The sequence below is a fragment of the Equus caballus genome, chromosome 16 (assembly GCF_041296265.1).
Source record: "Equus caballus isolate H_3958 breed thoroughbred chromosome 16, TB-T2T, whole genome shotgun sequence".
Classification (NCBI taxonomy): Eukaryota; Metazoa; Chordata; class Mammalia; order Perissodactyla; family Equidae; genus Equus; species Equus caballus.
Window position 1 is genome coordinate 14,050,224 of NC_091699.1, and position 27,675 is coordinate 14,077,898.

Here is a 27,675-nt window from a genome sequence, read left to right on the forward strand (position 1 = left end):
TCTATTTTGTTTATTTTTTTCGAAGAACCAACTCTTTGTTTCATTGATCCTTTCTACTGTCTTTTTTGTTTCAATATCGTTTATTTCTGCTCTTATTTTTATTATTTCCCTCCTTCTACTGACTCTGGGCTTTGTTTGTTCTTCTTTTTCTAGTTCTGTTAGGTGTCGTTTGAGGTTGCTTATGTGAGCTTTTTCTTGTTTAGTGAGGTGAGCCTGTATTGCGATGAATTTCCCTCTTAGGACTGCTTTTGCTGCATCCCAAATGATTTGGTATGTCGTGTTCTCATTTTCATTTGTCTCCAGATAATATTTAATTTCTTCAATGATCCATTGTTTGTTCAGAAGCGTGTGTTGTTTAGTCTCCACATTTTTGCACCTTTCTCTGCTTTTTTCTTGTAGTTGATTTCTATTTTCATAGCATTATGATCAGAAAAGATGCTTGATATTATTTCAACTCTCTTGTATTTATTGATGTTTGCTTTGTTTCCCAAAATATGGTCAATCCTTGAGAATGTTCCATGTGCACTTGAGAAGAATGTGTAACCTGCTGTTTTTGGATGAAGTGTTCTATATATATCTATTAAGTCCATCTGGTCTAATTTTTCATTTAATTCTATTATTTGCTTGTTGATTTTCTGTCTGGATGTTCTGTCCATTGGTGTTAATGGTGTGTTGAGGTCCCCTACTATTATTGTATTGTTGTTGATGTCTTCTTTTAGTTCTATTAAGAGTTGCTTTACAAATTTTGGTGCTCCTGTGTTGGGTGCGTATATATTTATAAGTGTTATGTCTTCTTGGTGGAGAGTCCCTTTTATCATTATATACTGTCCCTCTTTGTCTTTCTTTATCTGTTTTGCTTTGAAGTCTACCTTGTCTGATATTAGTATAGCGACACCTGCTTTCTTTTGTTCATTATTAGCTTGGAGTATTGTTCTCCATCCCTTCACTCTGAGTCTGTGTTTGTCTTTGGGGCTGAGGTGTGTTTCCTGGAGGCAGCATATTCTTGGGTCTTGTTCTTTGATCCATCCTGCCACTCTGTGTCTTTTGATTGGGGAGTTCAATCCATTTACTTTCAGAGTGATTATTGAGACGTGGGGGCCTACCACTACCATTTTGTGTCTTGTTTTCCGGTTTTCTTCAGTTTCCTTTGTTTCTCGTCCCATGGTTTAATCTGTTCTGATGTAGAGCTGCTACTCTCTGTTGTTGTCCTTCTACTTATCTCCTCTGCTCTTGGTTTTGTAGCCCCTTTCCTTTTTTGGATTTTTCAGGAATGAGGGTTTTCCTGAGGATTTCCTGAAGAGGAGGTTTTGTGGCAATGAACTCCCTTAATTTTTGTTTATCTGGGAAAGTTTTTATTTCTCCATCGTATTTGAAGGATATTTTCGCTGGGTAGAGAATTCTCGGCTGTAGGTTTTTGTCCTTCAGATTTTTGAATGTATCATTCCACTCTCTTCTAGCCTGTAAAGTTTCTGCTGAGAAATCTGCTGATAGCCTGATGGGGGTTCCTTTGTAGGTTAGTTTCTTTTGCCTGGCTGTCCTTAGCATTTTCTCCTTGTCGTTGACTTTTGCTAGCTTCACTACTATATGCCGTGGGGTTGGTCTTCTTGCACTGATAAAGTTTGGAGATCTATTGGCTTCTGTCACCTGAAGATCCATCTCCCTCACCAGATTTGGGAAGTTCTCAGCCATTATTTCTTTGAATAGGCTTTCTGCCCCTTTCTCCTTCTCTTCTCCCTCTGGTATACCTATAATCCTTACGTTGCATCTCCTAATTGTGTCTGATAATTCTCGGAGAGTTTCTTCATTTCTTTTTAGTCTTACTTCTCTCTCCTCCTCTGCCTGCCGCATTTCTATATTCCCATCTTCCAAATTGCTAATTCTTTCCTCCATATTATCGGCCCTACTGTTCAGTGTGTCTAGATTTTTCTTAATCTCCTCTATTGTGTTCTTCATTTCCAGTATTTCTGCTTGGTTCTTCTTTATCGTATCAAACTCTTTTGTGACATAGCTCCTGAACTCGTTGAGTTGTCTATCTGAAATCTCTCTTGACTCATCGAGTATTTTAATGATGGCTGTTTTGAAGTCATCGTCATTTAGGTTATATATTTCATTTTCTTTGGGATTGTTTTCTGTGTATTTGTTATTTTCCTTCTGTTCTGGAGATCTAATGTATTTTTTCATATTGCTTGATGTTGTAGATTTGTGCCTCTGCATAGAGATAGAGTTTAGTTGCTGCTTCCATTTGTTTCTGCTGGTGTGGTGGGGGAGCAGCTGTTTATACTGCACCAAGCAGGAACCCTATCTGCAGTTGCTAACTGGGCCTGGGCCCCTCCTCGTAGTCACAGTGGTCCTTTGGATTCCCTCTTCTGTCGTGGGGGCCGTCACGGGGGGGCTTCAGGCTGCTGGTGCCTACTGTTGCAGCCCACCTAGACGTGCTCCCTCCTTGGAGTCTGCAATGGTGTTATGGGCTTTTCCAGTGGCCAGCGGTAGGATCACTTATATTTGCCGCTCCGTCACTGTCGGCACCCACAAAATCTCACTTGTCCACTATGGGTCACAGCAGAGCTATTGGCATCTTCTACAGTCTGTGGTTAGCTGACCTAGCTATGCTACTTTTGTCCCGGGGTCTTCCAGCCTTGTGGCTGCCGGATGGGTGCTCTCTACTAGTGCTGTGCAGAGGCTTTCGCTGAGGCTGCTGTGAGCCTGTAGGGTTTCCCCCTAGGGTACGGAGTCAGGTCGCTGGAACTCCACCCAGCCCCAGTCCTGTTCCCCAGGAACTCGGGGAGCCCTTTGCCCTGTCTGGGGGATAGCCGGAGATCCTGATTTCACTGGTAGCTGGTCAGTTGCTGCCCTGCCTGATATTCTCCTCTCCGGGACCCTCCCGGTGTTGTGGATGCTGGGCGTGGCCCCTCCGCTAATGGCAGACAGAGAGTTTTGTCTGCTGCCTGGGCGGAACTCTGGAGCTTCCCCCCCGGGCCCCGGAGCCGGCCTCTGGAGCTCCACCCAGCCCCAGTCCTCTCCGAGATCTCTGGCAATCCCTTGCCCCACGGGGCGGGCAATGACAGCTGGGGGTCGCCGCGCCCTCTGTTTTTAATTTTTTGAGAAATCTCCATACTGTTTTCCATAGTGGCTGCACCAGTTTGCATTCACATGAGCAGTGTATGAGGGTTCCTTTTTCTCCAAGACCTCTCCAACATTTGTTATTTTTTTGTCTTGGTTATTTTAGCCATTACAACGGGTGTAAGGTGATATCTTCGTGTAGTTTTGATTTGCATTTCCCTGATGATCAGTGATGATGGGCATTTTTTCATGTGCCTATTGGCCATCTGTATATCTTCTTTGGAGAAATGTCTGTTCAGGTATATGATCCTTTTAATGCACTGTTGCATGCAATTTGCTAATGTGTTTCTTGAGGATTTTTGCATCTATGTTCATCAGCAATATTGGCCTATAATTTTATTTTTTGGGGTCATCCTTGTCTGGTTTTGGTATCAGGGTAATACTGGCCTCGTAAAATGAGTTAGGAATCCTCTTCAGTTTTTTGAAAGAGTTTGAGAAGGATAAGTATTAAATCTTCTTTGAATGTATGCTAGAATCACCAGAGAAGCTCTCCGGTCTTGGGCATTTGTTTTTGGTAGGTTGCTTATTACTGTTTTAATCTCCTGTGATTGGACTATTCAGATTCTCTATTTCTTCTTGATTCGGTTTTGGGAAGTCATATGATTCTAAGAATTTATCCATTTCTTGCAGGTTATCCAGTTTGTTGGTGTATAGCTTTTCAAAGTATTCTCATATAATCCTGTGTAATTCTGTGGTGTCCATTGTAATTTCTCCTCTTTCATTTCTGATTTATGTATTTGAACCCTCTCATTATTTTTAGTGAGCCTGGCCAAGGGTTTGTCAATTTTGTTTATCTTCTCAAAGAACAATTCTTTATTTCATTGATCCTTTCTTTCTTTCTTTTTAGTTTCTATTTCCTTTATTTCTGCTCTGATTTTTATTATTTCCCTTCTCCTACTGACTTTGGGCTTTGTTCTTCTTTTTCAGTTCTTCTAGGCATAATTTAAGATTACTTATGTGAGATTTTTCTTGTTTGTGGAGGTACGCCTGTATTGCTATAAATTTCCTTCTTAGCACAGCTTTTGCTGCATCCCATGAGAGTTAGTATCTTGTGTTTTCATTTTCATTTGTTTCCAGGTGTTTTTTTCTTTCGCCTTTGATTTCTTCATTGATCCAATGATTGTTCAGTAGCATGTGATTTAGTCTCCACATATGTGTGATTTTCCCAGCTGTTTGCTTGTAGCTGATTTCTAGTTTCATAGCATTGTGGTTGGAAAAGATACTTGATATGATTTCAGTCTTCTTAAATTTGTTGAGGCTTGCCTTATTTCCTAATATATGGTCTATCTTTGAGAAACTTCCTTGTGCACTTGAGGACAATGTGTATTCTGCTGCGTTTGGATGGAATGTTCTCTATAGATCTATTAAGGCAATCTGGTCTAGGGTTTCATTTTAGGTCACTGTTTCCTTGTTGACTTTCTGTCTGGATGATCTATCCATTCATGTAAGTGGGGTGTTGATTTCTCCCTTTAGATCTGTTAAGAGTTGCGTTTTATACTTTGGTGCTCCTGTGTTAGGTGCATGAATATTAATAGGTGTTGTGCTTTCTTGGTGGAATATCTCTTTATCATTATATACTACCCCTCTTTGTCTCTCCTCACCTTTTTTATCTTGAAGTCTGTTTTGTCTGATATAAGTATGGTTAAATCTGCTTTCTTTTTCTTGCCATTTGCTTGGAGTATCATCTTCCATTCCTTCACTCTGAGCTATGTTCGTCTGTAGAAATGAGATATGTTTCCTGGAGGCAGCATATTGTTGGGTCTTGTTTTTTAATCCACGCAGCCACTCTGTGTCTTCTGATTGGTGAGTTCAATCCATTTACATTTAGAGTGATTACTTCTATATGAGGGCTTAATACTGCCATTGTATCTTTTGTTTTCCAGTTGTTCTATATTTCCCTTGTTTCTTTTTCCTTGTATTTTTGTTTGCCATTCCAGTTTGGTGGTTTTTCTGTGATGGTTTCCTCAGTTTTCTCTTTATTTGTGATTTGTGACTCTGCTCTGATTTTTTGTTTAGTGATTACTGTGAGGTTTTTTATCAAAGATCTCATGGATGAGATTGCCTATTTTCTGATAGCCTCCTATCTCCAGCAGCCTTAGCAGGTTCCATCCCCTTCCTCTTCCCCTTCTATGTTTTGTTGTCACAAATTATTCTTATTTGTGTTGTGAGTTTGTGACTAAATTGAAGTGTTTATAGTTATTTTTTGATGCTTTCTTTTCCTTTATCCTTTATGTTATAAACATTTACTTACCTATTCTGGTAGAGAGGTGCAATTGTTTGATTTTGTCTATGTATTTACCTCCTTGCTCAAAGCTTTGTAAACCTTTGCCTTTTTGTTTCAGGTAGGAGGCCTCCCGTCAACATTTCTTTTAGGGTGGGTATAGTGGCAATGGACTCCCTCAGATTTGACTGTCTGAGAAAGCTTTGATTTCTCTGTCGTATCTGAAGGATCATTTTGCTGGATAGAGTATTCTTGGCTGATAGTTTTTGTCTTTCAGTATTTTGAACATATCATTCCACTCTCTCCTAGCCTGTAAGGTTTCTGCTCAGAAATTTGCTGAAAGCCTAATGGGGGTTCCATTGTAGGTTATTTTCTTCTGTCTTGCTGCCTGTAATATTTTTTCTTTGTCATTGACTTTTGACACTTTTAACATTATATGCCTTGGAGAAGGTCTTTTTGCATTGATGTAATTAGGGATTCTATTAGCTTCATCGACTTGCATGTCCAGTTCCTTCCCCAGGTTTGGGAAGTTGTCTGCTATTATTTCTTTGAATAAGTTCTCTGCTCCTTTCCCCCTCCCTTCTCCCTTTGGGAAACTTTTAATCCTTATGTTACTTTTTCCTCATTGAGTAGGCTATTTCTCAAAGAATTTCTTCACTTATTAAAAATCTCAGTTCTCTCTCCTCCTCCACCTGAATGATTTCTATGTTTCTGCCTTCGAGGTCCCTAATCCTCTCCTCCATAAGGTCTGCTCTACTTTTTATACTTTCTGCATTATTTGTTATCTCATTAATTACGTTCTTCATCTCCAGAGTTTCTCTTTGTTTTTGTTTTTTTTAGAGCTTCAGTCTCTTTGGTGAAGTATTCCTTCTGTTCATTCATTTCATTCCTGAGCTCATTGAACTTTGTTTCTGAGTTTTCTTGTCACTCGTTGAGTTTGTTTAATGACTGCTATTTTGAGTTGTGTCAGTGAGATTGTTAATTTCTGATTGTAAATTTCAGATTTGGTTTCTGGAGCGTTCTCATTTACTTTCAGTTCTGCAGTGTTACTGTAGTCCTTCATGGTGTTTGATGAATTGGTCCTCTGCCGGCACATTTGTGGTAGTAATCACCTTTTCTTATTTGGGTATGCCTTTGGTCACTTTGATTCTGGTCACCTGGGTCTTGTGTTCCTGCATTGGCTCTTCACAGGCTCAGATGCTGTTGTCCTGTGCACCACCCGTGTTGCTGTTCCCCAGCTGTCTGGGCATTCTGGTTGCACCACTGCTAGGGGTGCTGGGTTCATGGGTGTCACTGTCACTGGTGGGGGCCCAGGGACCTGGGTATTGTATGTAGCCCTCACTGTGGGTGGAATTGGTGTCAGGGGTGCCACTACTGGGGTGTGGGTGCTCCAGCCTTGTCTGCTTATAGTTGTGTGGGTTCGGCTGCTGCCTCTGCCACTGCTCCACTCACCATCATGGGGCAGTGCTCCCGTCGTGCTGCTCCTACTGCACCGTGGGCATTATGTGCATGCACAGGGCTGCCACCGGCCACTGCTGCCACCCCAGGGGTGTTTTTGCATGCGCATGGCTGCCACTGGCCACGACCACCACTGCCTTGGAGATGTTCTCACACACACGTGTGTGTGCAGGTCTGCCACCTCTCCACTGGCATTCAAGTGTGTGGGGCTGGGCCACCCTTGCCTCCACTCACAGTTGCACAGGCTGCTGCATGAGGATCTGTGTCCTGATTGGCTGTTGCCAGGGTTGGGGGAGGGGGCTGCTCTCCTGCTTTCACTGCTTCCCAGGGGTCCAGTCCATCCACCTTCTGCTATAGAACTGCCTGGATGTCTTAGGCATTCTGTTGTGCTGTGTAGGGAATCCTCTATTGGTCTATTGATGTCTGTTTGGTTGTAATTTAGACTGGAGAGACAAAGGGAACCTCTCACTCCACCATGATGCTGACTTCTAATACTTCTTTTTACTTTTATAGTCCTTTTATCTTTGCTCATGTTTTTAAGTCCTTTTTTAAAAAAAAAAAAAAAAACCCTGTATCTATGAAATTTGATGGCTAAAGGGAAGAGAAAATAGGATAGCTGGATGAACCATTGGCTCAAGAGAAGATGTTTTGGATAACAGGAAGAATTTTGTGTAGTTTAAGGCCAACAGGGAAAGGGTCAGACTGAGATGCGGGGGAACTCTCTGGGGTCTGCCCAGATCTGGGAAGCTGGTTAAATCCCTTTGTAAATTTTAAAAGTATTTTTCATTTTTGTTTTATCTATATGGTTATCCCAGTATCTTCAGTATTGTAGACCTGGTTCTTTCTTCTTTAATTTCTACAGAAATTAGGTTTTGGAATGGTCTGCAGCTTTAGATTTTACATTCATATATAGCTGATTTTAATTCAGGGAATTTTTTGAGAATGAATTTTTGTTTGTTTCTTTCCTGCTCTGGAACACTAACATCAGATATCCTGCATCACACATTTGTTTGCAACCCAAGCAGACCTGAGGGCAAACTTTCATCACCACCAGCTGTAGGGTAAAGAGGGCTGGCTCATGGTCCCATTACCACTTGTCACATTTTATTGAATCTACACTTTTCTTAAAGGTCCCACTTTATGTGGTTTCTCAATTTCAACTTCCCACCTGTTGTGAACCCAAGCCCTGTGCCCTGCCCTGGCAGAGCATGTAAATATCAATTATCTGGGTTATGACTAAATGTCTCAAAAGCAGCACAGGCTTTGAGTTTGCTTAATCTTCTGGTCTTAGATCATTGTTCGTATTTTGACCCTGGGATTACATTTATTTTGGCAAATACTAGTAGGTATTTAATGGGATGTTTGCCTTCATTTATCCTGAATTTAAAGCAGTAGGCATTTGTACTGCCCAGCCTGTCTTTTCACGTACAAGAACAATAGCCACATTATATGTGTTAGGAACACGATTCTAAGACTCATCACACAGACAGCGTGTTAGAGGAAAAAGTGTTTTGTGCATTTTCTGTTGCTTCTAATGTTATGCTATGGGAAGAAGAAGAATAATTTTAATGTTTTAATTACATTTTTAAAAACCAAAATAACACCAGAGTTTGCTATTATAGCCTTTCTGTTACTAAACGGGAGAAAGCAACGGTTAGAATTACTGACTTTCTGGTTTCCAAATCTGACATGTAATATTAAAGATATGAATTCATGTTCTATTCTGCCTCCCTGTATCTAACTTCATCTTAAAATTTATATCTAATCTATAGGTTTTACATAAGGCCTAAAACATTTTACAAGAAGATGAATAATTTCTATATGTAAGCTTTTTGTTGTTATTTGCTGATAGTATAAATTGTGTCTAGATTATTAAGACTGTGAGACTTTTGTTTATGGTATATGTAGATATTTTCTCTGACCTTGTACATGGTCAGTATTTAAAATTCTCTCATACAAATGTGTTCCGTGTACATATGTAGACACACATACCCACATATTATTTTAATCAGTAATTAAAATTAAATTAGTTAACGAGGTTTTATGTTCTCTCTTTTTCACTTTGATTTTTAACAGCTTATTTGCATTAACTGATATATAATAAACTGTACAAATTTGAAGCATACAAATGGATCCTTTTCAACATAGATAACACATGTGAAAATATGACCACAATCACCCCCAATTTTTCTTGTGCCCCTTTGGAAATTTTGCTTCCTGCTTTTCTTGTCCCCCTCCTCTATCCCCAGATAATCATTTATCTCCTTCTTATCACTTTAAAATTTATTACTGGATAAGGGGTCCAATTCTTATGAATGTGATTTGACTGAGACCCCACACATACACACACACAGACACTATTGAGGACTAAGCAGAGGCCACATAGAGGATGAGCAGAACATGGGCTGCAGGGGTGGGCTCACTGGGAGGGGAGCCTGGCTCGGATGCTCCCTACCTGGGCAACCTCAGTACACCGCTTAACTGCTCTGGGCCTCAGGTTTCCTGCTCTGTAAAATGGAAACAGCAACAACAGGCCCGCTCCCATGAGGCAGCTTTTGGAAAGCACTTGGCATGGGCCCAGCGCGCTGTCTGCAGCCTGGAGAGGGCCACACACAGGCACTGAGTGCCGGTGTCGCCCCGCCACACCGCCCCACTGGCCCCGGGCCTGCCCCTCCGCCCAGCGTCCTGGGGAGGCCCTGAGCTCAGCGGAGCCCTCATTCTGCTACAGCTGGGCCTGCCAGGAGCCTGGGACGCTGCTCGAGTCACTGCCTGGACCTCAGCTGCCCGTCTGTGACACTGAGTTAACACGGACACCAAGGTTGTTGGGCCAATGAAACTTTTAACTCAGGCAGACAAAGCTGTGAGCAGCCGGCCTTCTCTGGGTCTCAGCCCTTTTGTCAGACGAGCAGTGCTTTTCTGGAACACAATAGCACCTGGACTTCTCAAAGGATGCACAGTGACCAGGATTAGGGAAGGTGGAGCTTTGGCCAGTCCCTCCGTGTGGCCGGGCCACGCCCCATGCCGGCCCCCACCCCCCGCCTGCCCCCTCACTTGGCTCCCCTTCCCTCATCCCAGCAGATTTGATAACACCCTGGAGTCCCAGTCCCCTCTCAGGACAAAGGCGGCAATTGTCCCCGGTGGGCGCCTTTTGACTTGGTCTCACGGCAGTGTAACGCGCCCCTCGGCTTCACCTCCTGGGGAGGCCTCTCGCGGCCTCACCCACCGACTGCCCCTCCACCCCAGGTTGGTTTCACAAGAGCCGCCAGCTGCAGGGCCAGCGGCCACACCAGGAATTCCTTCCAGAGAAAGCAGATGGCCACCTGAGAACCTCCTTGGGCTGGCTCGGGGCCAGAGAGATGGAAGCATTGGCTCCCACAGGGGCTGAGACCTTCCTGGGTCCCTGTAATAATAACAACGAGGTGTGCGCCCCCACCACTCTAGGCCAGCGGGTGCTGTCCAACAACCTTCCAGCGACGATAGAACTGTCTGACACGGCAGCCACCAGCCCCATGTGGCCACCGAGCATTGGGAGTGTGGACTGAGGAACTGAATGCTTCATCTTATTTATTTGTAATTAATTTAAATTTAAACAGCCACATGTGGCCTGTGGTGACCATACTGGACAGGGCGGCTAGAAAGAGATCACTGAGGGCACCTACTGCATGCTGTGCTCCAGGCTGGACTCTGGGAGACTCCAAGGTGACTCTCCAGCTGCCCGGAAGGACAAGGAGGATGCGGCAGGGCGAGAGGATGTGGCCCTCAGGCTGCCTTCACCAGGCTGACCGAGCCCAGAAACTGTTAAAACAGGGGCGTCCCCGGTCTCTGCAGAGGTGTGAGCACTCCTGGGCATGCCTCAGTCTGGGCATCTCCTCGTTCAGTGGCACCCCGAACCCCCCACGACAGCCTAGGGGAGAGGGCAACATGCAAAATCCCCCTGCCCCCCAGCCCAGGTCCCTCCTGGTCCACAGTGTCCTCTCCCAGGCAGAGGACGGTGGCCCAAGACTGTCCACAGTGACCAGAGTGGGCGAGGACTCACAGTGCCTGAGTAATCCGCGGTCCCCAACCACCTGATCCTCGCAGCCTTTTGGGGGCTGTGCACTGCAGAGCCTCCAAGATCCCCAAAACAGGGAGCTGAGAATCTTAGGATAACACTTTAGAATCACAGGATGTCAGAACCAGGGCTGGAGATAAACACATCTGAGTCCAAGAACCCCTGGGCTGGTGGAACAGTTCAGTGGTTATGAACTGAGTCTGGAGCCAGACTGCCTGGGTTCAGATCCCAGGGTGGCACCTGCCAGCTGTGTGGCCTTGGGCAAGTTTCTTAACCTCTCTGTTTCTTCATTTTTCCATTGGTAAAATGGAAAGAACAACAGAGAATGCTAACCTCATAGGACTGTGGTGGGGATTAAATCAGTACATGCATTTCAGGTGCTAATATTATAATCATGTCTTTATTCTCCCAGCCAATGTGGCCCTGCCCTCAAGCTCATCTCACTTCTAGGAGCAAGTTCTTTCTCACTGGAGCTGAAACTTGCACCTACCCCACATTCCTCGATTTCAGGTCCTAGTCCTGCCTGCTACACTCCCACCAACCACCCCTCCCAGCCCTTCAGTGACTGGGGGACAGTGACAGCTCCTGAGGCTGCCCTCCTCCAGGCTGAGCTCCCCCCAGGCCAGGATGTCCAGCCACTTGCTCTGGGCCTGCCTCAGCCTGCCCGTGTCCATCCTGAGTTAGGGCGGGGAGCTGGTCTTAGCAGCCCACCCAGAGCAAAGTGGGATGCCGATGACCAGGCTCCGTGGACATTTCTGTGGGAAGGGTTGCTCCTGCCCCTCTCCTGCTCCCCACCCCCTGGCCTCCCTATCTCATCCCCTCCCCTCCTGGGCACTGTCCACGGCTATCACTGCGGCATCACTGACCGGAGCTGGCTGGGCCCAGCCCTTGCTGTGTCATCGGAGAAAGCTGGAAAAACCTCAGGCTTCATGGGCGTCCTCCACCCGGGCCTGGGCCAGCTCTCATCTGACCACTCCTCAGCGGCTTCCGCTCTGGACCCGTCCTGGCTCCTTCCTCTGGTCCCTCACACCTTGGCCCGGTCATCCCAGTGGGCTGTCCCAGGCCCCACATCAGCGCCTCCTCCAGCCCAGCACCACCTGCCCGGGCCAGACGCAGGGAGCAGGAAGGATGCTGAGCCAGGAGCCAGGCCCTGGGCACGTCCTGCTCCTCCACTCAGTGCGCGTGGCCTGGCAAGGCCCTCACGTCTGGTGTCAGTCTCTCATCTATCAAATGTGCCCAAGGAAGGGAGCGTCTCCGGTTCTAAAGTGACTCTACGGGTCCTCCTCGGCACCATCCGAGGGCCACTGTCCCCCACAGGGCGGGAGGTGCTGGGTAGACCGAGCGCACAAATAAAGAAACGAAAAAATGGAGCTTGACCTAAAATGTGCACCTTATACAAAAGTTAACACAAAACGGATCACGAAACCTTGAGGACATTCCGCTAAGTGCAATAAGCCAGTCACAAACGGACAAATGCTGTCTGATCCTGCTCGTATGAGGCCCCCAGAGCAGTCACACTCCTGGTGACAGAAATTAGAAGGGGAGCAGCTAGGGCTGGGGAGGGCGTGGGGAGTTGGTGCTTCATGGGGACAGAGCTGCAGTCTGGGAAGAGAAAGTTCTGCAGATGGATGGTGGGATGGCTGCACAACAATGTGAGTGTTCTTAACGCCACTGAACTGTCCACTTAAAATGTTAGAATGGTAATTTTATGTTATGTATATTTTACTATGATGAAAATTAAATTTAAAATAGAAAGCTTTGTGATTTAAAATTAATTAATTTAAAAATGAAACAGGAACTTAAATGTAAAATGTAAAACTACAAAACCTCTAGAAAAATGTATCTGGGAAAGTCTTGGGGACTTAGGGCTGAGCAAAGAGTTCTCAGATGACACCAAGAGCACCATGCAAAAGGAAACGTTGAGAAATTGGACCTTATCAACATTGAAAACTTTTGCTCTGCCAAAGAGGATAAAAAGACAAGCTACAGACCGGGGAAAAAAATTGGCAAACCATGTGTCTGACAAAACGTCTCGAACATATAAAGAAACCTCAATACTCGACAGTAAGAATACGGAGAATCTAATTAGAAAATGGGCTACCAGCTGAACAGACGTCCCACTAACAAGGAGACACAGAGGGCAAATAAGCACGTGGAGAGATGTCCAACATCATTAGTCCTTAAGGAAAGGCTGCTGACAACCCCAGAGAGCTGTGAAACACACCTATCAGAACGGCAAAAATGAAAAACCAACACCGCCAAATGCTGGCGAGGACGCGGGCAAACTGGATCATGCCCCACGCGGGGGGGCATGTAACGTGGCACAGCCACCCTGGAAGACAGGTTAGCGCTTTCTCACAAAGCTGAATGTGCAACGACCAGACGATCCAGCAACTGTGCTCCTGGGCATTTACCCCGGAGAAATGGAACCTTATGTTCACACCAAAATCTGGACGTAAGTGTTCACAGCAGCTTTATTTGTAATTGCCGAAAATTGGAAACATCCACATATCCTTCAACAGGCGTATGGTTAAACCAACTGCGGTCCATCCACGCCGTGGAGTATTACTCGGCAATCAAAGGAACCAACTATTGCAACAGTGGGAGTGAATCTTGGGGGGGATTACGTTGAGTGAAAAAAGCCACTCCCAGGAGGTTACATACTGTATGATTCCATTTCTACAACATTCTTGAGATGATAAGATTACAGGGATGGAGAACAGATTAACGGCTGCCAGTGACTGGGGCGGCAGGGGAGGCAGAGGAGGAGGGGAGGAGAGGGGATCAGGCTCTAAACGGACATCAGGGACCCTGGGGGGATGTCCTGTGTCTTGACCGGCTCAGTATCCATACTCCGGCTGTGATGCTGGACTACAGTGCTGCAAGCTGTTGGGGGAACTGGGCCAAGGGCACACAGGGTCTTTCTGTACTCTCACAACTGCATGCGAATCTACACTATCTCAACCTAAGAAATTTTATTAAAAAATACAAGAAACTCAGTAAAATTTGAATTTGAGGTAAACAATGAATAATTTTTTAGTATAAGCATGTCCCACACAATCTTTGAAACATACTCATGCTAAAAATTATTTGTTGTTTAGCTCAGATTCAGATTTAACTGGGAGTCCTCTATTTTACGGGGCAACCCTACTCCTGGGAGACCCCCAGGCAAGAGCAGACACTCGTCCTTCCATTCATTCACTCGACCAGTAATTCTCCAGCATGTCCTCTGCGCCAGGCACCTAGAGGGCAGCTGTGAACTTGCGGACCCTCGTGGGACTGACAATGCGGTGGGAGAAGACAAGGAATAAAGACTCAAAGAGCTGTGTCAGTAGGATAACTTCACATAGTGGCAAGCGTTACCTAGAAAATAAAGCAGGGTAGTGTACAGAGAGAGCTGAGGTGGACAGAGGGGAGGAGAGTCAGGGAGGGCCTCCCTGAGAAGGGGACATCTGAGCAGAGACCTGAAGGAATAGAAGGAGCTAGCTATGCAAAGATTTGAGGGACGAGCATTCCAGACAGAGGGAACAGCATGTGTAAAGGCCCTGAGGCAGGAACAAGCTTGGCAGACTCTAGGAGTATGCGGCTGCAGACAAGGTTGATGTCCAGTGGTCCTAAGAACCCTGTGTCCTCCCCTCCCCCACCTCAGACCTGGAAGACCCTTCTGAGACCATAAGGTCCCACCATGGAAGACACCAAGGCCCCAGAGGGACGATATTTGCCCAAGGCTGTCCCTGGTCCAAGTTGCTCAAATTCTGGCTAGAGGCCTTTCCATCCGCAGGCCTGGATCCGGGGCAGGAATGGAGGGAAGGGTGGCCTGAAGAGGCCTCCTCACAGCCTAGTCTGGTCAGCCGGCTTCAGGCCAGGCAGGGCCTGGCTCCTCGGGCCCTTGACATGCCAGCGCTGACCACTCTATCTGGTCAAATATGCAAGTGGCCCTCGGGAGAGCGGAGAGGAGCATAGCTGAGCGAGCCTTATCTGGCCCCGCCCAGCTGCCAGGGGCCGGGTCCCAGTGTCCCCTGACTCACAGGCCTGCCTGCAGCCAGGGCAGGGAGGGAATCCAGCTCCAGGAGCACCCAGACCAGACGGGGCAGGGCAGGAAGGGACAAGACCGGCACCCTCCGTGAGCAGGAGGCCGGGCAGGGACTGCGAGGGGACTTCTCACTCAGGTGGCATTCCATCCCCCTGAGCTCACCTCCCTGGGAGCAAGCGGCACATTCCAGCAGCCCCGTCCCAGCCGGCCCGTCCCCAGGGCTGCCTCTCCTGGGCTCAGCACCGCTGCTCCCAGGAAGGGGTGCTGAGGGCCCCTCCCGCCCCGAGGCCCCGGAGCTCCCCAGACCTCCTTCTCAGCACACAGCAAGGCCTCCAGGCCCAACCCTGCCGTGGAGGCGCCGAGAGAGTGGGCCCTCGGCTGCGGCTCCACAGCTAGGACAGAGCAGGGGCTGGAAGCACAGTCTGGGCCCCTCTGCACCCCACAGGGTACGTTCCGTATGTGCTCCAGAAGGCATCCGGGAGGCCCACTCCTGGCTCTGCTCCTCACTCCAGGACCGCTTCTGTGCTCCCCACAGCCCTCCTGCCCCAGGGCCCGTGCCCCAGGGCTTTCCAACTTGAATCCTCCCACTGGGCAATCCTGCCAAATTCCAGGGCTTCTGTTACCGCCTCCCGCTGGTGGGTGCCAGGAAGTGGCTCCAGCCAAGACCGCTCTCCAGAATAATGATCCAGGCACCAGTGGCCCCTGGGAATCCCTACCTACTGCCCACAGGGGCTCCCACTTCTGTGCCCAAAGGCACCCTGGGGACCATGATCTCCCCTGCCCCAGTTCCTGACCCCAGGGAGGGGTGGTGCCCGCCCATCCAACCCAAATGCAACCCCAGGCGGGTCTTGCCTCTTCTGCTTCCTGACAGCTGTCTATCCCACCCAGCCCGAGGCCCATGCTGGGTCTGGGCACCAGCTGCCGCCCTGACCCCTCACGCTGTTCTCCACGTTGTCCCCGAGAGGGCCAGAAACCTGTCCTGGGCACTCCCCAGCCAAAGCCACCTCAGGACCCTCCAGCATAAGGAAGTCCCACCCCTTGGCCTCTCGTTCAAGGCCCTGCCTGTGGCCCCAGCCCCGCCCAGCCTCACCACCCACTCCCGCTTCCCCTAGACACACAGAGCCCCCAACCATGCTTTTTTAGGACTTCACGCTTTTGTACATGCTGTTACTCCTGTTTGAAGTTCCCTCCTCCTCCCCTCCTGCCTTGTCTCCTGGAGGACTCCTAGCTATCCTTCAAAGCCCTGCTAAGGGATCCCTTCTTCTCGCCTAGAGGTCTCTAGATTGCCCGAGAGGAAACCACTCCCATCTTGGGGCACCTTTCTGCACCTTCTGTGTTGAATTTTCCCTGTGGGGTGTGGCCCTGAGTCATCATTTCAGCTCCTCTTATCTGCCCCTCTCACTAAACCGGGCGTCTTGAGGGCAAGAACCGTGCTTCGTTCACCTCCCCACCGCCCAGAAGGCTGGAAAGAAATGACAGAGCCACAGGATTCTGCCATCCAAGGAGTTCAACCCAGCGCTTCTGAGCCTCTCTCCGTCCCAGCCAAAGACCCTGCGATTCCAAACCCCACCCCATGTGGGGACGTGGACCTAACGTTCCACAGGCCCAGCCTCAACAGTCTGGGATTTCAATCCAAAATACGATGGCCCTAAACTTCCAACAGAGAGACTATGATTCTAGAATCCGCCCCAAAGAGCTGTGGGCACCCCCACTTTCTGTCTTCTAACCTGACCTGATTCCACCCTGCAGACCACACAATTGCAGGAGGCCATGAGAGGAGGGGAAGCCGCCCCCGCTGCTCCCCCGACTCCCCGCCCAGGCCCGCCCCCACCTCCCCAGCCCCGCAGCCCACATGCCCCACATCCGCAGGCAAGCACCTGGCTCTGTCTGGCTCTGCCCTGCTCGGACCCAAGCTGAGACGTCTAAGAGCAGGATGCGCCCCATAGTGTTTCTTCTCCCTCATCTGCCAGGTGAGTGGGTGGGCTGCCCTGGGTCTCCCGTCACTGGGCCCGCCACCACCTCTGCCCCTCGGACCGGCATCTGCTCCCTGACTTCCCCCGCCTCCTCCTCTTCTCTCTCACCAGCTGCCGACAAGCCCCAGAGCCTGTGGTCAGGTTGAGTCTTGTCTCCTCACACAGGAGGAGGGAGCCAGTGATAAACACATCTGCGATCCTTTCCAAGACGCTCAGGGGGGAGCGGCTGCAGGCCGGCCTCTTTGCTCCTGCCCGTTCCCCAACTCCCCCGTGCGTGGGGCTCCCAGAAGCCTGTTTTGGGGGGATTCTGGCATGGGGGCCCAGGCCTTTGAATAAATGGTACACTGCAGGATCGTGGGGGGCCTCCTGCATGCCCTCACCTGGCCCTGACTGGCACCTGGGGATCCAGAACAAGTTAAGGGTCACAGTCTCATTCGACAGATGGGGAAACTGAGGCCCCAGGAAGAGATGGGACTGAGAGCTGATACACAGTGAGCCTTACTCCGGGCTAGGCGGCTGTCTTTGCTCCTGACTGCTGGGCCACATCTGAGCTCTTGGGGTGCCCCGTGGCAAGGAGTGAGGGGCTAGGGTGGGAGACCGCCTTCCTGCTATGCTCCGGCTGAGCGATGTGGCACTGCTGTGGGTATCTGAGGGCCAGTAGGGACCCTCTCTGGGCCTCTGCTTGCACCCTCATACCACAAAGGGGCCAGATGGCAGTTGGTCAGGCCCTCCCCTGTGCACACGGGGGAGTCCCGAATTCCACCTCTTGGCTCTGGAAAACACACAGTGCCCAGCTGAACCGCTGTCCCAGGAGGCCACGCTCAAGGGTCCTGGGAAACCAGAGCGGAGTTGGGCAGCAGTGGCGCATCCCCTCAGCTGGGTCTCCCCGAGCTGGGAGAGCAGCTTCTGCTCAGGAACATCAGGTGGGGCCCAGCCCACACCCTGCCCAGACCCTAGGACTGACCCACCTAAGACACCACTCTGCCTCCCCGGGGTCCATTTCTATGACGTCTGCCCCTCCCTTGCTTCAGAACCATCAGTGGCTCCCCAGTGACCATAATGTGCTCAACCATTCACTCGGTAGGCATATAGGCCGCCTCCGTATGCCAGGCTCTGGGGGTGGCTGTGAGTGGGACACACGGGGTCGCTGTCTTTGTCACGTTTACGGTTTACGGAGGGAGCAAGCCCCAGAACAAGGCTGCACCCAGAGAGGCTAGGAAGGAACTGAAAGGGGAGCTTCTCTGAGGGGGGGATCTGAGCTGAAGCCTGAGCACTGAGGAGGAGGCAGCCACAGGAAGACCTGGGGGCAACTCAAGGCTCTCACCCCTTGGCCTGGCAGGTGACCTTCCAGGCTCCCCAGCTTCTGCTACCCCTTCAGGGACCCACAGAGCAGCCAGTCTGGGCCCCTGAACTGGCCCCAGCCTCCATCCTTGGGCCTTTGGCCACACTATCTCCCCACACCAGACCTGGCTTGCCTTCACCTCTCTTCTCTGCTTAGCCCACCTTCACTCATCTTTTGGGGCTCACCTCCTCCAGGAAGCCCCCTGAGGTCGGTCTTATGACCTCTGACAGCTCCCATCGTCTGCATCACCCAAGCCCTGCCCTGAACAGCAACCGTGGCCCCCACACCTGCTGGAGCTGGGTAGCTTAGAAAACCCTCTCCCACCGGATATACACTGAACCTTTGTTACCCCGGGCCAAGCATTCTCTCCTGTAATTCTGACAGCGGCCCCAGTAGGCAGCCACAGATGAGGAAACTGAGGCTGGGAGCAGTAAGCCACTTGTCTTCCCTCTGCGCACCTCCAGGAAGCGGGACTTCAAGGGCAGGTGGGAGACCGTGACCTGGGACCTGAGCCCTAAAGAGTGACCTGACCACAGAAACAGGGAGGAATGACGGCTGAGAACACTGGAGGACATGCTGGCCCTGGGCAGGGGCTCTGGCCAGGGCTGGACAGGCGGAGCCAGCACGGCCTTGCCATGTACCCTGGGACCTCATCCTGACGCAGGCCAGGTGAGCGGTTCTGCCTGTGTGACTCACCGTGATGGCCTGGGAGGCTCTGACACACAGGATGTGGCCAGAGGCTGGAGAGGAGGAGGGCGGGAGGCCTCTGAAAGCTGGAGGAAGGGCCAGTTGGCACCTCTCATTCGTCTACACACCTGGGTGCCTTGCTCCCCTCCAAAGTGTGCGGGCTACCCCCAGCACCACCGGCCAGACAGACTCCCTCCCACATGACAGATGTTTGCACAACTTGCAATCAACTCACCCTATGCTGAGGACTAGGTGTGTGCCAGGCCCTGGGGCGAGGGCTCTCCCGCCGTGTCTCCTTCCCTGCTCACCTCAGCCCTGAGGACACTCCTGCAGCTCTGCTTCCTTCCCCAGGAACGAGAGACAGAGCTGGGATCTGAGCCCTGGCACCTCACCGCCAGCCGGTGCTCTGACCACCACGCCACAGCGGACTGTGGTACGCAAACGCCAACTCGAGGGCCAGACGTGCTGGGTTCGAATTCTGGTTTTGCTTCTTATTAGCTGTGGGACCCTCAGCACATTACTTAACTGCTCTGTGTCTCAATTTCTTCACCTATAAAATGGGGATAATGATGCCACTGTTCAGAGGGATGCCGTGAAGATTAAGTGAGCTGACATAGCCAGGGCTAGATGACAGCTGGCCCACGGACGTGCTCTAGCGGAACGAGAGCTGTGCCACTTGACCATCTGTCGCTCAAGGCCCACACTTAGCCGACAGATGTGTGCTTTTGAGCCCCTATGGTAATCTTCTTTTTTTACTTTTCCTATATTTTTAAGATTTACTGATGACTACTAGTTTTAAATGCCAAAACTTGAAAATGAAGTGAGTGCACGTGAAAGTCTAAGTCTGAGATCAGAGGACGTGGCCACCCTGGGCCGGCATCCCCACACAGCCACAGCGGGCTGGAGCAAGTTGGGCCCATGGACGCCGTCTGTGTTCCTTGGCCTCCACAGCCCAGTGCACACTTTCCCCTGTTCTTGTCACTCCTGCTCCTGCCAGCCCCCCTGGGTGCCCGTGTCTGTGGCCGCTGGTGGTGCCACACACATCCTGTCACTGCAGTGGTCCGTCCCCCGCCCAGGCAGCATCGAGCCCTCCTTCCCCATCCATCCTGGCCCATAGCCACTTCTGTACAGAGCTCCGCCTGACATCAGACATTTTTCCTCTCCCAACACCTCCTGGGCCCAGGGGCCCCAGGGTGGGCTCTGAGCACCTTGACCTTTACAGGCCTTCCAGAGCCCACTCCCAACCTCAGGCCTCAGCTGAGGAGACTCCCCGAGCCAGGTGGCACTGATCTGGGTGCCCCAAGATGCCTCCTCAAACTGCCTCTGTTTAAATACTTCCTGGGACGGGGAGCTCACTCCTTTCTTGGTAACTCAATCCATTTCTCAGTGGCTATGGCTGGCCCTCACACCGGCAGGACCTGTCTCCTTGTGACCCCGCCCCCACTCCCACCCCATGGACCTTTACTCTGTACTCTGGGCCTGCAGACCCATCTGATCCCTTGCTCTGGGACAGCCGGCTCCTTGCAGGATAGGGTGTCCAGTCCCCTTTCTAACCCAGCCATCTCTGCTACAAACATCCTGGGACATTCCTGACTCTCTAAGCTAAGCCCAGAATTCAGGAGGATCTGAGGAGGCAGAGAAGAAGGTATTGTCACCTCCTTTATTCTGAGCTCCAGATCTTGGCTAAGGTGACCAAGGACACATTAGCAGCCCTGGCAGCTGCTCCACAGGGATGACTCCTACTGAACTCACCTCAACCCCTCCCCACAATCAGAGTTATGTACAGCTGATTTTGTGGACCCAAAGATAAGAGTTCACGTCTGTCCCTCTTTCCATCTTGCTGAGCTACATCCAACTTGTTTTAACAGAGATTCAATTATTCAACTGCTTCAGTAACTGACAAGCATCACGCACCCACAAATCCTGACCAGCAGCGAACTGACAACAGAGTCAAGCAGAATGAGGCTGTGTGCAGAGCCCTGTGGCTCACCACAGGAGACCCGACACCAGCCATTCTGAATAAGGAACCCTGCGGCATCTCTGCCGGAGCCGCCCGGCTCCCCTCCCGGCCGCCTACCTTTCGGCCTGCCTCGTTATTGTGTAAGTTCATGAGAGTCCGGGCATTCTGCTTGATCTCCCGGGCATCCACAAAGACCTTGGCGAAGCCGATGCCGTAGCGGATGTCGGCAGAGCAGCCACCCCACTTCCAGCCCTCGTCCCGGTGGTACTGGCCTTGCTTCTCCTTGTCGCAGCCACAGTCGCTCAGGTTGCCCTGGGTGCAGGCCGCTGTGATGGCGTGGGCCACTCCGGCAGCAATGATGGCGTACGTAAAGGCAGCCTCCCGGCTCCCTGCGGGGAGAAGAGCGCAGACTGGGGTCAGGTCCAGGCCGCCGGGGGACAGCGAGCTGGACAAGAAAGGAGCTGGCTCTCTGGAACAGCTCCACAAGGACCTAGGAGTGCTCATTCCTCGCCCCTAAGAAGCGCTCTGTCTTGGGATGATGACAATGCCCGAGCCCCCGATCATGCACACACCCACTCAACCCCAATCCTGAAGGTCCTCGGGCAGTCGACTGGGCAGCGGAGGAGAAAGGCAGGTGGGCTGGTTGCCCAAGCTCGGGAAGGCCAAACGAGGGGACTTTGGTCGGTTATCACCCACTCCCGACCACACTCGACACGGCAGTGTGAACCGTGCACTGCACGATGCTCGTGGCATCTGGCGACACACTGTAAGCAGCATTTCTTGGACACCTGAAGTGTGCACAGGCTCCAGAGCCAGAACTGGGAGAAAGGCCAAGAGCGTCACTCTCCGGCTCTGTAGCTTTCAGCCCATGACGACCCCTCCCTGTGTCTCAGTCTCTTCGGCTGTACGATGGGGACTTTGCAATAGTCCCTTTCTCGTGGCAATGACAGAGAACCGTAAGAGTTTGTCGACGTAAAGCTCTCAGCTCCATGCCTGGCTTAAGGCACCTGCCTGATACAGCAATGCTTGTTCTTGTGGCCCCTGTTATTACTGCTGTGTGTCACCTGCCATTTATAGGTCTGTCCCCTCCTTTTCTCGGTGGCCCCCTCACTGGACTGTGAGCCTCTCTGGGACCTGTCCCCTGCACACCCGCGTCCTCAGGCCTCCATCTGATGCAGAAGGCCAGGGCTGGAGGAGGGGAGAGGGCACCGCCCATGGTCAGGCAGAAAGGGGCAGATACAGCAGCCGGAAGGTTCAGTGGGGGTCCAGGGAGCCGCTGAGGCACTGCTTTCCCACAGGTCTTCCCAGCTGTTTGGGGACAACCCTGACAGGAGGCTGGGAGCTACATACAAGGATTTCCGAGGGTCCTGCAGGGTGGTGCTGGCGTTTTAAGTGGGGGTGGGAGGGTCTGGTGTAGCCGGCGTGCAGGAGTGCTGCCACGCAGTCTCTTAGCCTCTCTGGGCCTCAGTCTCCTCACCTGCAAAATGGGGTCAGAGCGTCCACTGCATAGGATGAAGATGAACCAGCGCGCTCCATGGGACGCCCTGTGTGGTGCACGCCCCGAGTGAGCACTCAGCAAGTTTGCTCTCAGAATCAGGGCGGCGTGGCGTTCAGAGAGGGCACCCTGGAGGAAGAGGCCGCTGAGCCCGGAGCAGGCAGATGGGGCTCAGCGGACCAAGCAAGCTGAGGCAGAAGGAGAATTCCAGGGCGTTGGGATGGGGATGGCTGAAGCAGAGGGGGAGGAGTAACCTGCAAGTGGCTTCGAGCCCCAGGTCACTCAGACCCGCACTCGCACTCGGATAGGCTTCCCCTGTCCCCTGCATCCATCTCACTTCGTGGCTTCCCTCCCCCAGGCTGCCAAGACACAAACAGCCTGTGCCCCCGCCCCCCAGGTCCCAGTCACTGCTCTCGCCCTGCAGACACGCTGGCCTGCCCACCTGCTGGGCTGGATGGCTTCCCGTGCCCAGCCCCTCTGCTCTGCCGTTCCATGCCAGCCCATCCACGGCATCCCTGTGAACGCGCAAATCCCTGTTCCACCACTTGCTTACTGTGACATGGGCAAGTCCCCTCTCCTCTCTGAGCCTGTCTCCTCGTCTGTGAGTGTGGAGCACGACACTGTCCGCCCGATACGAGTTGAGGGGTTAAAGGCGAGGGTGCACACATGCCCGGCCCGGGGCCTGGCCCAGCAGATGCCCCTGCACTGGGCACTCCCCTCATTCTGCCTCAACCTTTGGGACCTGCAAACAGCATTATGTAAGCACCTGATGAGTTCCTGACCCTGCACGCGCTATCATGTTGGCATCAGAAACCCCACGTGTGCAGCATGTGTTTGCCAGGGCCTGGCACAGACCAGCCTTGACGGGCAGCTGCAGTGTGGACAAGCGCACAGGCAGGCTGGATACCCGACAACGCTTCTGTTCTGTGAAGTTAAGAAACGCTGCCTAATCTTTACTAAGATTTTCTAATTTTGCCTGAGATTTCCTAATGCTTGGCTGGGCTCACAGGAAGGCGAGGGAAGCCGCTGGGCGTGCACTGAAGACAGAGCTGACCGGCAGCAGCGCAGGGGCCAGGAGGAACAGAAGGGATGTGGCCGCCTCGCGTTGCTGCATCTGCGAAGGAGGGAGCTTTCGAGTTAGGGTGTCGAGGGCAGGAGCCCAGGACCCAGCCCACCGAGGCAGGACACTGGAACAGAGACAGCGCTGGGTAGGCAGAGTCCCGGGGAGAGGGCAGACTGAAAACGGGTTCCGCCCCAGCGCAGCTGACCAACAGGCAAGCCGGCCTGCCTTGGCCAGGACAGGAGGTGGGAAGCCCGGAGATCCCGGGAACCAGGAGCCACACTCCTGTCTTTGCACAGATTGAAGGCTCAATTTTATCCCCGCATGTTCCAAGGGCTCCCAAGCCAGTGCTACCCCACAACCCCTAGAGGAGCAAAGATAGAGCCTGCAGGCCCCAGCTAACACTACTACAGAGCATCGAATGCAAAAGAAAATAGCATCCTGGAGGAGACAGCCAGCCAGCAGTGAGATGAGACTCTCAGGGGCATCAGAGAAAAGAATAATCAGATGGAGAGTCTAAATAGAACAGGATGGCTGGTAGGGAATGCCTGTTCCACCACTTTCTAGCTGTGTGACCTTGGGTGAGTCACCTAACCTCTCTGTTCTCTGGTTCCTCCACCATAAAATAGGGATGACAACCATCCACGTAATTCAGGGTGATTGAAGGACTAGAAAACATTAACAAAGGAAGGCACTTAGCAAAGAGACTGGCATGAGGAAGTGGCCTCAGATACTAAATTTATAACATTTCCATTGATGACAACAATAACAGTTCCTTTTAAGAGAGCTGGAAGGGAAGCAGCAGAAGTCTTCGTTATCTTCATCTACAGCTGAAGAAACTGAGGCCAAGAGAGAGATCCGGCTTGCCCAGGCCACCCAGCTGGTGGGCAGCAGAGCCAAGCTACAGACTCAGTCACCCTCCGGACACCTGTACAGACTGGCAGGAACTGTCCCGAGGGATGAGGGCTCCAAGGTGCAGCGGGCACCGCTGGCAGCCTCCAGAAGTAAAAGGAGACAGTGTCCCCTTTATCAGACCAAGAATGGAGGATGCAAATTGGGGATGGGGTGGGGACCCTGGCCGGTGTCTGAGGCTTACCCTTCTGCCAGGCTCCTCCTTGGGGGTGGGGCCAGGGGCAGGGTGGGGGGCTGCCAGTCAACACCCTTTGTGCTAATTTTGTGTGCAGCTGAGCTACCACTCAGCAGGTAATAGTTCCCAGGTCTCTCTGAGCCCCTTGAGCAATGCATGACAATGCAGCTGATGAAGGACCCACAACTAACTAAACACACAGCAATGATGGTGGCTTCTGTTGCCACACAGGATCCCCAATCACATCCTCTGAGGTGGGGGAAGGGCAGTCGCATCCTGGTCCCCACTTGAACTCTCCTGAGTTCAAGGTGAACCCCCAGACCAGAGCAAAGTCTATCATAGGCCATGGCCCTCCCCTCTCCGCTAAGCTGGCCCTCACCTCGGCACCCACTGCCCCTGAGAAACAACGAGGGACCATTATTCTTGGCTTCAGAGCTCCCAGGGACCCAGGCACTGGCAGCAAAAGTCCAATGCTTTGATACCAAAGGGTCATTGTTGTTCCCGCCATTGACGTTGGCCTTGCCCACCAACATTAGACTGGGACTGCCCAGTCTCACCACCTCCTTTCCCCTGAACACTGACCACCGTCCTGGGCATCGGGCTGGCTGTGTAACTGTCAGGCCTGTTACTAAGCATCTGTTGCTTCCTCTGTGAAATGGGCACGATAACAGCACCTATGCATCATGGGTTTCTGAGTGCATGCAATCACAGAACGAGGCGAAGGTGCTGAGCACAGCTCCTGGCATGTGGTACGTGTTAGTAAATGTTAGCCCTTGTTGTTGCTTGTTATTATTTCCACCAAGACCCATTGTGCCTCATCATGCTCCATGACGCCCTGATGAACAAGACAGCCTCACGCAGAGGCGACTGTGTGGGGCTGAGGCAGCACCTGTCTGCCCCTCCAACTCTCAGGTTCGCAAGGGGACAGGGACCATGTCTGTCTCGCTCCCACTGTTTACAATCCCCTCCATAATGTGTGAAGGATGAATAAATGAGCAGACCTGGGTTCCAATCTCCACCCTGCCAGGAGCTGGATGACCTGGGGCAAGTCACTTAACCTCTCTGGGTCTCCAGTTCCATATCTGTTAATGCCACCCACCCTGTAGAAGGAAGCAGGTATCACCCAGCACAGCGCTGGCGCTGGTGCATAAATGAATGGCAATGACTGCTCTAATGATTATAATCGGTGACATTACAGGCACCTCTGGAGGTGCGGAGGGAGCCTCCCATCTTAGCTTGCTCCACAGCCCTCCTGCCATTTTAGACTTCTCTGGCTCTTGTCTGTTCCTGCACACATGCCCCCACCCCCCTACCACAGAATGTCCTTGAGGGCACCGCTTTCCCATGTTCCCTCCATGTCCCCAGGCCTGACACGGGGTAGATGCTCCGTAGGTGCAGGTAGTAGGTATCTGTTGGACGAATAAAGGAATGGATGAAAGAAAGCTCCAAACAGTGGCCAGCAACCATGTGACCTTGATTGAGTGCTTGCCGTTTGCCAGGCTCCACGGTAGGCGCTGTGGAGAATGGTGCTGGCTGATAACTCAGGAAGATGAGCCCCTGGGTTGCAGGCGGCTCTGCCTAGGCAGGGGTGGAGCAGCGACGGGGCGGAGCAGCAAGGAACTCCAGCCCCTCCCACTGATTCCCCAGGGTATTAGCACAGAGGGAGCCAGAGGCTTGGGGTTTTCTTGAGGGGGTGGTGGGGAGAGAAGGGAGGAAAGAAAGTAACATTTGTTGGGCACCTACTGTGTGCCAGACCCACACGTGGTTCTTTGTGTGGAATTTCCCAACAGCCCTGCTGGGGAGACACCATTCTCCACAATTTGACCAATGAGGAAAGTGAGGCTCTGAGAGGTAAAGTGATTCACTGAGGCCACCCACCTAGAAACTGGCCAGAACTGGGATTCCAGGCCCAAGCTGGGCAGTGTCCTTCCTCAGCAACCCGCCCCCCGCCCCCCGCCCCTTCCTGGCTCTTCACTGCGGCTGGAAGCCCACGGTTAAGAGACGTTCCTTTGGCTTAAGCCATTGACCTTTACTAAAATGCCTTTTTTTCCATCAAAGATGCCATTCATTTGTTGTCAGTTAAAACATCAATAAATAATTTATAAGACCGATTCAAATCGAACGAGCTAAGCTTGCTAGGCTAAGAGAAGGATTTGATGGCAGAAAGAAGGTAGAAAAGGATCCCAGAATCTTAAAATCTCAGAGTCTCAGGGCAAGAGGCCGTGTTCAACTCCACCCACCCACGCCTCCTTCGCCCACCCCAGGTGAATGACAGCTCCTTGCTTTATGCTCGAGGAAACTGGGGCTCGGAGAGGTGACTGGCCCAGGCAGAGCCAGGATGCACACCTGGAGGTCACATGCTGTCTCTAGGCACTCCAGAGCACTGCCCTGGACCCTGACCACGCTCAGTGCTCCCAGGGAGCCCCTCGCTCAGCCTGGGGAAGCCCCTCACATTGGGGGATCTTCTGAATGCCACCTCCTTTGTCTCTTGTGACATATCTGCAAGGGTGGCTCTCGACGTCTCTTTTAAGGCTGCAGAAATGGAGTGAGAGGATGCGCCCAATGGCACGTGGTTTGCAATAAGAATAGCAAAGGCATAAAGCGCTTACTATTTGCCAGTCTCTTTCCTAAGCACTCGATATAGGTCAACTCACTCGATCCTGGCAACAACCCTATGAGGTGTGAATCATTATCATCTCCATTTACAGATTCGGAAATTGAGGCCCAAAGAGGTGATGTAACCCGCCAAGGATTCAAACCCGGTCAGCCCGGCTCAAGAGTCTGACCCGCTCTCCTGCCTCAAGGTCATGATACCCACCGTAGTCCTACTGCCCCCCGGCCCAGGCTCTTTCCCGGCTCCTCCATGTGGGGCCAGTGAGCAGCAGACACTGGGCTGGGTCATCACTGACTGTGCCCCTCCCTGCCCTGACCATCCACCTCGCCCTCCTGCCTGCGAGCTGAGGAAGAACCTCAGCAGACCCTGCCCTCCCCTCGGCCTCCTTGACCGAGCCACGTGCCCTGTTCCTGCACTCAACAGGTATTTCTTGAGCACCTACTATGTGCCAGGCACCATGCTGGGGTCTAAGGAAACCGAGAGGAGGGACTCAGACATGGCCTTGGCTTCGTGGAGGGACAGAGAGCAAGGTCACGTCACCTAGCGGCAGCTGAGGACTCTAAGAACGTAGACC

General features: G+C 51.6%; 1 protein-coding gene and 1 long non-coding RNA gene across 4 annotated transcripts in view; one reads left to right on the forward strand and one right to left on the reverse strand.

Moving 5' to 3' along the window:
* WNT7A (Wnt family member 7A) overlaps positions 1 to 27,675 on the reverse strand; it is a 101,422-nt gene that overhangs the window by 56,230 nt on the left and 17,517 nt on the right. The window contains exon 3 of the mRNA XM_070237193.1: positions 20,963 to 21,234. Coding sequence (XP_070093294.1) covers positions 20,963 to 21,234 — 272 coding nt within the window. The remainder of the gene's footprint in view (positions 1 to 20,962; positions 21,235 to 27,675) is intronic.
* The window catches only part of LOC138918011 (uncharacterized), a 49,205-nt gene that overhangs the window by 17,974 nt on the left and 3,556 nt on the right, over positions 1 to 27,675 (forward strand). Inside the window, exons 2-3 of one of the 3 annotated variants that reach the window (XR_011426786.1) lie at positions 18,663 to 18,867; positions 20,754 to 25,264. This is a non-coding gene — a long non-coding RNA (uncharacterized lncRNA). Of the gene's footprint in view, positions 1 to 14,088; positions 14,178 to 18,662; positions 18,868 to 20,753; positions 25,265 to 27,195; positions 27,525 to 27,675 lie in introns of those variants that run through there. The other 2 variants (XR_011426787.1, XR_011426788.1) reach the window with 2 other exon arrangements.